The sequence below is a fragment of the Echinops telfairi genome, unplaced genomic scaffold (assembly GCF_000313985.2).
Source record: "Echinops telfairi isolate 266 unplaced genomic scaffold, ASM31398v2 ScPeMD7_9;HRSCAF=40, whole genome shotgun sequence".
NCBI classification, from domain to species: domain Eukaryota; kingdom Metazoa; phylum Chordata; class Mammalia; order Afrosoricida; family Tenrecidae; genus Echinops; species Echinops telfairi.
In genome coordinates, this window is record NW_022103906.1 from 15,231,728 (window position 1) to 15,244,769 (window position 13,042).

At 36.1% G+C, this 13,042-nt stretch overlaps 1 protein-coding gene across 1 annotated transcript in view; it reads left to right on the top strand.

Moving 5' to 3' along the window:
* KIF13B (kinesin family member 13B) overlaps positions 1 to 13,042 on the top strand; it is a 268,551-nt gene that overhangs the window by 141,907 nt on the left and 113,602 nt on the right. The window contains exons 15-18 of the mRNA XM_045286833.1: positions 3,760 to 3,846; positions 5,490 to 5,680; positions 8,264 to 8,477; positions 9,664 to 9,826. Of these exons, the coding sequence (XP_045142768.1) occupies positions 3,760 to 3,846; positions 5,490 to 5,680; positions 8,264 to 8,477; positions 9,664 to 9,826 (655 nt within the window). The remainder of the gene's footprint in view (positions 1 to 3,759; positions 3,847 to 5,489; positions 5,681 to 8,263; positions 8,478 to 9,663; positions 9,827 to 13,042) is intronic.

The window sequence follows — 13,042 nt, forward strand, 5'->3', positions numbered from 1 at the left end:
AACCCCACATGTGTTTATCGACCAGGTTGGCATAATATACTTTAACTAACTCAATCACACAGCTCAGCATTATTTATGGCTGTAATGTTTCATTGTATTCATGTATCACAATTTGCTTATCCATTCATTCATGGATGGACATTTAGGTTGTTTTCACCTTTTTGATATTGTGAGTATTGCTGCAGTGAACAGAGGTGTGTGTATATTCTTAAGATTTGATCTCTCAGAAGCAAACAACAAAAGGTAAAATGAAAGGTCAAAAAATAACAGGGAACAACACTGATCCTTGTGCCTGCCAAAGTCCACTTCACTTGACTCCATGATCTGGTTTTGACAAGATGGAAGTCCGGTTGGGCGGTGTGCTGTGGTCTCCAGTGTGGGTCCCCCATGGGGCTGTATCATCCTGGGCATGACTTTGGTCTCTTCAGACCCAATTGGAAGCTCATTGGGGAATCGTCATGTTTTCTCTGCCTCCAGAATTCAGTTTGATCACTAGCACAGAAGGACAACAGTTTCTCTAAGCATTCCTGAAGCTATCACAGTTTGATGAAGGACAAAAGACAATCAAGAGCTGCCCCTATTATCAAGAAACTGGCCTGGCACTAGAGCTAGGTCGTGTTATTCTCCTATTAGTTATAAAGTGTCTCACAGAATGTCAGCTTTGTACCAGCCTGCTCAGAGGTGATGATTGTGCAACTCTTTTTAATATGACTGAGCTGTTGGGTTGTATGACATGTGGATTATATGCCAATAAAACTAATAAAAAATGTGACAAAGGCTGCTTAGTAATTTTAAGTACAGGCAAAACCAAAACAAAGCCACTTAACTACTTTAAAAGTAACAAACATGTCTCATTTTAGCAGCTACTATTTATCCATCAATTACAACTTTGTGCTTGTTCTTGTTTCTCCCCTCTATAAGTAAGATTTACCTAGAACCCAGTCTTATAATTATCCCTGATTTCTGGCAGCATCCATTCTGTAGCAAACTAAACCACCTCTTCCTTAGACTTCTCTCAAATTGCCCAACCAAAGCCCAAATCCTATAGTGTGTTCTTTTACTCCCTTACTGAGACACTTGCTGCTTTCCCACAGTGAGTCTTTTCTCTCTAGCCAACGGGTAATAAATACAGCATATTCAAATGTAAGTATGTTCCTGGTAGATTCTGGGCAGAGGACACTGACATAGGCTTACCCACATTTTAATTTTCACTGAAAAGCGTGAATTTTATCATTGGCAACATTGATAAGCTGTCAGCTGTTTTACTTCAAGTAGCATGCTCACTTTGTTCACTTTCAAGAAAATATAAGTCTGAAAACCCAGTTTGTACATATCCTTTACAATTGGTGTACTTTTATTTACTTTTTACTTTATCACATAAAGCATTCTAAGTAATGTCTATTCCAGCAGCCCAGTGCTCAACCACTAACCTGTTAGGGTTAGTATAAAAATAGTTTTGATCTTGGAAGACCCCTCATAGACCACATCTTACTATGATAGTCATGCTTTTACTTACTAGAGTCTAACTGCTGTGGATTTAAAAAGTAAATATATATAGATTTTTGCCTTTATTAATCTCCTCACATATGTTTAAGGAATTAGTGGCCATAAAGGCTAAATTATGTTAATTTTAGTTATGTACCCTATTTAGTCAATTAATCACAACTGTGGGGTTTTTTGCATCTGTGCTTTGACTCATCAAACTATAGGAGTCTAAAGATCAGTTAGTTTTAGTGTTTAAAATTCTAAATGGTGAGTGAAAGTTAACAATTTCGTGATGTGTAAATAAATGAAAAATAATGAGCACTATAAAGCCAGGTAAGTACTTAAAAAGTTTTAAAAATTAGACTGATGGGAAAATAGATCTATGTGCCTATATTTATAGGTTTAGTATTAAGGTAGCAGAAGGACATTGGGCCTCCACTCAAGTACTCCCTCAAAGCAAGAATACTTTCTTCTATTAAATTGGCATTCTATGATGCTCACCTTCCCGACACAACCACTGAAGACAACGGGTGAATAAGCAAATGTGGTGAAGAAAGCTGATGGTGCCTGGCTATCAAAAGATATAGCGTTTGGGGTCTTAAAAGCTTGAAGGTAAACAAGTGGCCATCTAGCTCAGAAGCAACAAAGCCCACATGGAAGAAGCACCCCAGCCTATGCAACCATGAGGTGTCGAAGGGATCAGGTATAAGGCATCATCAGAACAAATAATCTTACCATTGTGAATGATGGGGGCAGTGGGGAGTGGAGATCCAAAGCCCATTAGTAGGCCACTGGAGATCCCCTTGCCAGAGGGGTTTCGGGGAGGAGATGAGCCAGTCAGGGTGCGATGTAGCAACGATGAAAAATACAACTTTCCTCTAGTTCCTAAATGTTTCCTCCCCGCTCCTACTACCATGACTCGAATTCGACCTTGCAAGTCTGGCTAGACCAGAGGATATACACTGGTACAGATAGGAACTGGAAATACAGGGAATCCAGGGCGGATGATCCCTACAGGACCAGTGGTGTGAGTGGCGAAACAGGGAGGGTAGAGGGAGAATGGGTTGGAAAGAGAGAACTGATTACAAGGAACTATATGTGACCTCCTCCCTGGGGGCCAGACAACAGAAAAGTGGGTAAAGGGAGACGTCGGACAGGGCAAGATATGACAAAATAATAATTTATAAATTATCAAGGGCTCATGAGGGAGTGGGGAGCAGGGAGAGAGGGGAAAAATGAGGACCTAATGCCGGGGGCTTAAGTGGAGAGGAAATGTTTTGAGAATGAGGAGGGCAATGAATGTACAAATGCGCTTTACACAATTGATGTATGTATGGATTGTGATAAGAGTTGTATGAGCCCCTAATAAAATGATTAAAAAAAATAATTTATAAATTATCAATGGTTCATGGGGGAGGGGGGACAGAGAGATAGTGGAAAAAATGAGGAGCTGATACCAGGGGCTCAAGTAGAAAGCAAATGTTTTGAGAATAGTGATGGCAACATATGTACAAATGTGCTTGACACAATTGATGTATGTATGGATTGTAATAAGAGTTGTAGGAGCCCCTAATAAAATGATTTAAAAAGAAAAAAAGAAAGAAAATAGACTGGTTGACCATCCGGCTTTAAAGCGGAAAGAGAAGCAGAACTGTCATTTAAAAATGAGTAAGGTTACAGGGGGTGAGAGTAGAAGGTGGTGGGGATGAATGAGAGGACTTATTGTAGAGCCGAGTAGTTTGAATTTGGATAGAGTCACGCTTGTTTTGTATTCAGAAAATAAACTTTTTTTTTTAAACCTGTTCCCTTTCTTCAGGAGTTGAAAGTTAACTAGAGGAAGAAAATGAACTGTCTCTTTTACTGTATTGTTAGTAATATGTACTACATACAATGTTAAAATATCTCTATAAGTTTATATGTTGTGTTTCCAATCACCAGAGACAAATAAAGATCAGATTAAAAAATCTTGATAATGAAAAGGCAGTAATAAAACTGAAAGAAAAAAAAGGTATTCAACTCTGTCAGAACCCTGGTGTAAGTCAGGTACTAGCTGTGTAATAGATTTAGGATTTTGAAAAGATAGAGGATAATAATTTTTATACTTATTACTAGAAGCATTTTAGGTAAGTCAGCAAAGAAGAAAATATATACCAAAAAAATTCACCCAAACCTGGTTTTGTTTTGGGAAATTGATCATTTTTTACATAATCATTGATAATCATTATTTACAAGATAATCATAATTTACATAATCATTGACCTCTTCTCCCCACAGAACATTTGTAAATGGCTCTTGTGTCTCCAGTCCTATACAACTACATCATGGGGACAGGATATTATGGGGAAACAACCACTTCTTCAGGTATGACATTGTTCATGGCCCTGTAAGAGAGAAAATATTGAAAATTATATTCAATACTGGAATAAAATATGTATACAAATGAAACAACTGCATGACAATAGTATTATTCTATCTATATTTATTTATTGCATATGTGTCTGTGTATGTGTGTCTATTGTCAACATTAGGTGGTGTCAAGTTGGTTCTAATGACCCTATGTAAAATAGTACCTACCACTGTTAAATAGATATGGGTAATGAAACTTTACATATATATAACTTTATATATATATAAGTATACAAGCACACACACACACTTTATACATGAATGGTTTAAACTCACTATTTATTTAAGTAGAGGAGCCCTGGTAGTGTAGAGGTTGTGAGTTGGACTGGCAGTTCAAAACCACCAGCAGCCCCACAAGAGAAAGACTGAGCTTTCTACTATCATAAACAGTTACAGTCTTGGAAACCCACAGGGGTTGCTATGAGTCAGCATTAAGTTGATGACAGTACATTCTTTTAAATAAAAGTATATGTATGTGTACACACACACATGCACACACACCCTTAACACATATAAATGATTTTAACTCTAGGAACATAAAGAATGGTATACTCAGGATGAATAATGAATTTCTTGGATATTTTTTCTTTGTTTCCATATGGAAGAAGATTGGTATGCTACATGGTACAACAATCTTACATTAACTTTAATTAATCTTTTTCCATTAATTCTTTTCTGACATGCTAATTTTTATTTCTTTTAAAAAGAAGTCATGCCTTTAGTTTCCTTAGCAATAAAATAAGGTTGATCTTTCACTTGGGAATGCTTTCAGCTGCAAGTAATGGCAAACTTGATTGTAATAGCTTATATACCAGGAAATCTGAAGGGTTGTTGGCAATGGCTAATCTCCCTTGCTGAACTCAAAAATGCCCTTGCTGAACTTTTGTGATTTTCTTTATGACTACTTCATGTCAGCCACCAAAACCTCACTCAAGGAAATGGTAAGAAAAAGAGGGAGTAGCAGTACTAGCCTTGACTGTACACTTAATTAAAAAGCAGAAGTCTTCCCAGAGTCTCCAACAGACTTCCACTTATGTATTATTTACCAGAATTTTCCTCTTGGTTGAGAAAGGAAGTATCTTACCTTCTACTTTGGACCAAACAAGCCTTTAAGGTGAACAGTAATAACAGGGAGATAGCACTCTTTACTTCAATTAGTCAAATGAGATCAAAAGGACAGCATTTACCTAGTGAAATAGCTCTGAATGCAAGAAGTGATATGGGGTGGGGGGCAGGCTAAAAGGGGGAGTGGGGAAGGAAAAAGGGAAGGAGTGAATTCAGGTCCAGATTTGAAGGATGACTAGGAGTCCTATCGTTGGGGGTTTTAACAATTCCTATCAGACCAGTAAGTGTGGTCTGGTCCTCAGCTTTTCTTTACCACGTACCCTGTAACAGTAGTGTGTGTGACCTCGTGTATTAGACTATATGTATTCTGTTTCTGCTCCTGGAATATAGTCTTCCTGACTTCAGTAATTGCCTTGTACTTACATGGTATCCAACCTGGCACCTTAGCAAATACCAGTAGTTAATGAATGCAATGGAGGAAGCATCTCTGTTTACAGGAGAATATTCTTTCTCTCTCCACTTACCTCCCCAAGACTTAATTTACCTAAAAAAAAAAAGAAAATAGAAAAAGAGGATGATGATCATGACAACTCTATGAAGAATGATAGCAGTTCTGAGCAGCTAGATGTAGATGGAGATTCCTCCAGTGAAGTGTCCAGTGAAATTAACTTCAATTATGAATATGCACAGATGGAAGTCACCATGAAGGCTCTTGGGAATAATGGTGAGCGAATCTGTTGTATCCTTTAGAATCCCTTAAAATTGGTAAAGTGTTAAAATACTTAAGAAATAACCCTTATAAATGTTATTAAGAAAGGAAGTATATTTCTGTTCTTTAGACTCCATTGGCTTTAATAATTTATTATATTTTATAGAGTATTTCTTTTCATGTATAACTGCAATCCTTGTTCTTAGTGATAAAATTTTCCAATCGTGACCCTCGACTGGTACTGTTTTATTATTATTATATTTCTGGATTATTTGCCATCTCTCAGGTTATATGTAGAACATAGTATAGACCAACTTTTTAATATAGAAATTAGCTTGGCAAAAAAAAAGAAAATAGCTTGGCATATAACGAACTTATAAAAACTTGAGAGTATGGAAAACGTAGCTTATTCTAAGTTGAATCATGTCATATTAATTAGGTTGGTACTTTAAAACAGAAAACAAGGGTTAAAACCATTTGGCTAATTTCTAGATTTCAAAGGAAATTACCCATATGGTCTGCTTTTTAATTCTTAAATTTTTTTTAAATTGGGCATTGCATAGCATGATTAAACTTTTGGTAGCTTGCAGCTTACGTTCTACTTATATAAAATATCTTGAAATAAGATATGAAGAACTAAAAGCTTTCACGCTGATTTTATGAATATTTCATGTTTATGTAATTTTGAGCTAGTCAAATAATTCCCTTAAAATGGGAAGTTCTAAGTTTTTAAGGACTGAGAATGTATCTTATTCTGTATTGTTTATTTAACATCTAGAATGATGCCTGGAACATATTAAGTCCTTAGTAAATGTTTGTGGAGTTAATGAAACAAGCAAGTGTATGTGACCCTAGCATAAGCTAATTCAATTTTCCTTTCCATTTGCTACATTTTTATATTGTTTATGCTGCTATTACCCATTTTATTACTTCCTTATTTTCTCCAAGGAGTATGACTTCAAATTTTGTTACACATTGTAAACCTTTGTTGTGAAAAAGATAAAGTGGCTTAATGTTTTTATTATGTTAAGCTCCTTTAATGTAGTATGGAGTTTTTATATTGCTATTTTATTTTGAAAATAAACTCCTTTAATGTAATGTGGAGTTTTTATATTGCTATGTTATTCTGAAAATTCTCAAACATATAAAATTGTTAATACTTGTATGATTACCAGTTAGATTCAATAATTGTTAACATATTTCTATTCTTATCTTTGTACTTATTTTTGGAAAAAGATTTCAAAATAGGTTGCAGGTATCATGTGAGGGGGTACCCAAAAAACTGGAATTGTGCTGGGAGAGTGGAGCTTTCATAGTACGCATTTTTCCTGCTAGGTGAGCATGGAACAACTATCTCTGAGTTAGTGCAGAAGGTTCTCTCTGGTCATAGTGAATTTTTTTGTAAAAGCAGTTTCACTGCAACTTTGTTTTTTTTGTGGGCAAATTTAAGAGAACAGCATGTGGCTGTGAAATTTTGTTTCCTGCTTGGGAAAAATGCCGCAGAAACTGCTGTGATATTGATCACAGTTTACAAGGACAGCACTATGGGAAAAACTCAAGTGTATGAGTGGTTTTTCTCATTTCAAAAAAAGGTGAAATGTCGGCTGATAACAAACCTTGTTCTGGATGTATGCCAACTTCCCAAAGGGACAAAAATGTGGACTTCTGGTGCATTTGTAGTTCATTCCATCAAGTCAGACTGTTAATAAAGCTTTCTATTTAGAGTTTCTGAAAAAATTGTGTAACAGTGTGTGACAACCAGGCTTGATTTGTAGCAGACGGGGACTGGTTTTGCCACCATGACAATACACCTGCTCATGCAGCCATCTCAGTGCACCAGTTTTTGGAAAAAACTGCATGCCTCTCTTGCCCCATGCACCATACTCACCTGACCTTGCTCCGTGAGACTTCTTTTTGTCTCAGCGAATGAAGAGGGACATGAAAGGACAGCTATTTGATGACTTAGAAGAGGTGACGAAAAAATGGGAGCGGTGCTGGCAGCCATCCAAACAGAGGAGTTTGAAAAATGTTTCCAAGAATGGAATTGTAGATTTAGCAAATATATTAAGTGTAATGGAGAGGACTTTGAAGGTGATAAGGTTATTTTGTAAAAAAAATTTAAATACATACCATATATATTCATATATAAGCTGAATTTTTTCAGCACATTTTTTTCAAGCACATTTTTGATGCAGTTTTTGTGGTAAAATTAGGTGCCTCGACTGAATTCAGGTAGACTTATACTTGAGTATATACAGTAGCTTTGAAAAAAATAATTCCATTTTTTGGGGATACCCGCTCATATATGTCATCTCTTAACACTTCAACATATATCTTATAAGAATAAGCACATTCATCTACATAAGCTTTGGATAAGGATTGTCTTTTATTTAAGCATCTTCATATCTAATTAGTTAATTATAATTCCCTAATATTTTCATTGTTTAACCCATATTATAATTCCTACAATGTAATATAAAAATTTTAGAATCCAGATATTATTTCATGTTTTTAACCAACATAGTAATATAGGGCACCATTGGGGAAAATATACATATGTGTATATATTGTTTACCTTAAGAAATAAAACTCTTTTAGATCCAATGCAGTCACTGTTGAATAGCTTGGAACAACAGCACGAAGAAGAAAAACGATCAGCTTTAGAACGCCAGAGGATCATGTATGAACATGAACTGGAGCAGTTACGAAGAAGACTATCTCCTGAGAAGCAAAACTATCGAAGTAGCATGGACAGGTTCTCTTTCCACTCACCCAATGCTCAACAACGCTTAAGACAGTGGGCTGAGGAAAGGTAGGTAGTGTATGGAGGAATGTTATGTACATTACATTTACGTCCTCATTACCTTGACCCATCTTGACAAGATTTGAATGGAAAGATTGAAACATGACTTTGAGAACGCCTTATAAAAGGGAGTGTTTTAATCAAGAATCACTTGGCATTTTTTTTTCCCTTCCAACTTACTGGTTTATTTAAAACTGCTCAGAGCCAGCCCATTTTCAGTTTGTATGGCTTTTGAGTTTAAATAACTATTTATACTTCAATTTATACTTTATATCATTCAATTTATACTTTATATCAAGCAATCCCCTAGATTACAAACATGTTCTCTTTTTAAGCTGAATTTATACTTAAGTTGAATAAATAAATTTGTCTAATATCAGGCAATGTTTTTCCTAGTAGAGCGTATGCAGTGCTTCTTTTTATGCAATAAAAAGTATTAAACACATCAGATAACACTTAAGCATTTAATATAACATAATAATAATATGTTGGTGCCCACAGTAGCATTGTTCATTATTACAAATTACTGAATGTACATAAAAATTTTCATATAATAGATTTTAGGGGAGTTGATTTCATATCTATTCGTGTGAAAATTAGATGTTAGTAACCTGGGGACTGTCTGTATTATCCTTTAGGTTATGAAGCCTGGTTAGATGCCTTAAAAAAAGAGGACATGGGGGTAGGGAAGAATGTTGCTTATCTGGATAGGTTAGCTTGTGTAGGCAAAATGTGATGAGGTTTGGATTGGATGAGGTTTGGATGGCAAATTTGATCTGTACAAAAGCTAATTTGCACGGCATTGAAATGTTTTATTGCAGGCCTGCAGCTTTAGAGTTTGGTCTGCAGGCAGGTGGCATTCAATGACCTGTAGACATAGAGAAAAGCAGAATCTCTGATACTCATCCCCTTTACCTGCCCCCTGAGACCTACTAAGTCAGACTCTTCAGGCAATTTGTACTCACAGTCAAGTCCAAAAAGCACTGCTGCTCCAATAGAAGATTGGTTTATTGCAGTGTATATGCTAGTACTTATCAGGTAGCCCAGATACAAGTATGTGCATGGGTTGGTGTCAGTAATATAGTCCCTGTACAAAATGTAATTTTAAGGTGGGGTTTGTATGTTGTCATTATCATAATGTGCTGCTTTGCATGTTTTCTTCTCCTTACCCCTTGTCACCTCTTTTTTAAAATAGAGAAGCAACACTGAGCAATAGCCTGATGAAGTTGAGGGAGCAAATTGTTAAAGCCAATCTCTTGGTGAGAGAAGCTAGTTATATTGCAGAAGAACTGGATAAAAGAACAGAATATAAAGTTACCCTACAGATTCCAGCCTCTAGCCTTGATGCCAACAGGAAGGTGAGGTTGCCCTTAATTGAGGGAAAGGGGAATGCATATTAATGAATAAATTTGCTTTATTTTATTAAGTAGCACTGCTATCAATGTTAATACCAGTGGGTATGCCATAATATCCCTATCCATGTCTTCCTTAATGTAGTCTCACTTTCTGTCTGTCTGTCTCTCACCCTCCCTCCTTCCCTCCTCCACTGCCTCTCTCGCTCCCACTCACTCCTTTCTCAAGTTATTCAGTAATTTTTAATTCTCTTTTTGTGCATGTTTTCTTTATTCACTAGGAATGTACTCTTAATCATTCTTATCATCTCCCACCCTTCCAGTTTAGTCTCAACTCTTTGTCTTCAAATGTGCTGAAATTATGTTTGAGAATTCTTCGATCATTAATCACCCCCTCACCCCCCCCACCCCACCCCCGTTTTAAAAAATTTTTCCCTTTAGTCTGTAATCACCCTACAACATCTCCCCCCACCACCAACAAAGTTGGGTATTCATTTTACCTATATCATTGTTCTTTCTACTTGATAGTGAAGTACTCTGTAAAGCCGTTTATCACTTCATATGTATCTTCAAGATCACAAATTTCTCTTTTTGTATAAAGCGATAAGCATTATAAATGTAGAAGGAAAGCTCTATGTGTACCATTTAATTGTTTTAATTTTGGGGAGAGATTGTTTTCTAGCTCTTGCTCATGTTCACATATCATTTCCCAGTACATTAGGAAGAATTTTACATTCAGATGACAAAATTTTTGAGGGGCCTTGTATTTTATTTCTCCCGATAATTGGACAAGGCCAAACTTTCATCAGTTCTTCTTGGATGTTTTATTCTAATTTGAGAGCAAGAATCACATCTTTTTTTTTTTAATGACAGCACAGCATCTAGATCAAGGTTTTTCCCAGCATAAGTATTTGTGGATATGATATTATTACTTTATGATATCTATTGATAGATCCTTTTGATATATGTTGTCTTTTGATATATAATCTTTTGATATATATTATATAATGTGGATGATCTTATCCACTTAGAAGTTTATTCATTTGCTTCTTGTTATACATAGTGAAAATTCTAGACAGGATTCATAGACACAAATAATGGAATACATTTAATTATGGGTAGTAGGTATAGAGCCAGAGGTGTATCCTAAGGTATAGCAAATAATGGCACATGACACAGCCATTTCTGTTCACCTGGTACTGCCAAGTCTTATGTGTACTGTGAACACACTGTGTTTAAACATCTCTCTGTGTTAAACCTCAGTGAGGGATGCAGCTGAGTTCTCTCAGTAATAACATTGTCTTAGTGTGGCTAGTGTGCCTTCAAAAGAAGCCCAGCCAAAACAGTGGCTTCAGAGGGGATTTGCTAGGCCATTTAAATTCAAAATTCAAAAGGTTATGACTTTTTTATTTCAAAGGCGTAATCTTGATAGCTTTTTTTGAAGGGCAGAGCTAATTATGAAGTTCTCAGAACACTGAAAACTGCATTGGTGGCTAAAAGGCCAGGAAAGTTATGTCAAGTATTTTTTTCCCCCATCACAACAGTGCACCTGCTCATTTTTGGAAGGTAGCAAGTGTTGGCCATTGAGAATTTCATTGGCAAACCTTACCCCATCCATCCTACAGCACTGATCTTACCCCTTCATACTTCTTTTTTGCTTTCCAAATGGAAACAACATTGTAAGGGAAAACAATTTGTGCCCTTCAAGGATGCCAAAACTGCTGTTTTGATGTGTGGATAAAAGGATACAGAATTCTTTGGGAAAGGGTTAGCAAGATGGAAACACTGCATTCAATAAAGGTTTCTATAACTTTATAATAATACTTTTTGACTGACCCTTGTAGGTAAGTGTCCTCAAATTTCAACCAGAGTGAGGAGCTGAATAAGGAAGTTATTTCTTAAAGAGTTCATTTTCAATCCAATGAAAACCTTTTTCTTGGTGTTTGGAAATTCTTATTTCATTTAACATCTGATACCTCTTTGAGCACAGCCTTTTATTCTGCTTCTCTGTCCTTGGTAGTCACCTCTTCCTAGGCATATTTTTGGCAAGGGGTAAACCTTTATTATTTTCTGTTTTTCATTCACTGTTGTTGCTAATTGCAGATGCTCAATTCATGATTGCCAAACCGTATTGTCCTTTGGTTCCAGTCCTAGCATCCTGCCTGAGAAAAGCGCTACTCACATTAGTAATGGAATGCTCATGCTTATTCCCTAGCCGACTGAATGCATGATAGAGGGGCATTTAAAATATGAAAGAATTGTAATTTTTGACCAGAATAATTTTTCAAATCTTTGTTTAATTATGAAATTCTATTTGGGGGGAGTGATTACAAGGAAGTTCTTAATGAAAGAATCATGCATTTCACACCACTTCTCCAAAATTCTACATAGACATATCTGAACAGTAGATAAATTGGACAGTAAATCTAAATTGAGTAGAGAAATGAAAGATACATCTCTCTAGGGGAGCAATAAAGTGAACAGTTACACTCCCCATATTGCACAATAAACACTATCTAGTTCCATTCTGTTGTCATAATAAGCTCTAGCTCTGTGTATGTATAAGTTAGCTTCAGAAACTGGCATCATTTGTTGCTTCCAAATGGCTGTGACTTTTCAGTTTACTAGTTTAAATATTTTGTATTTTGTACCACATTAGGATATTACATATCCAAAAAGAAAATTTCACTTTTTTTATGGTAAGAGATAGTTTCTAAACCATCCATCCCAGGAAACTATCTCTTGCCAGTCACTCCAAATAGCACTTTTTCTATCCTTTAAAAATGTGGGGTAATACAAACGCTTAAATCAGATGCTGTAATTTTTAACTTCTCCTTAAACATAGTGTAGTCTTTTGGGTTTTCAATGAAAATGTACTGCCATCTGCAATCAAAATTTAATTTAATGTGGCAAGTATACAAATGTACTTAATACAATTGATGTATGTATGGATCGTGATAAGAGTTGTATGAGCCCCCAATAAAATGATTAAAAATAAAAATGTAATTTTATATTTAAACTTGAAACTTAAATTTTGGTTGCAGGTAGGTTAAAAGGAGGTACACTGGTATAGATAAGAACTGAAAATACAGGGAATCCAGGGCAGATGAGCCCTACAGGACCAGTGGTGTTAGTGGCGAAACAGGGAGGGTGGAGGGAGAGTGGGTAGGAAGGAGGGAACCGATTACAAGGGACTATATGTGACCTCCTCCCTGGGGGACG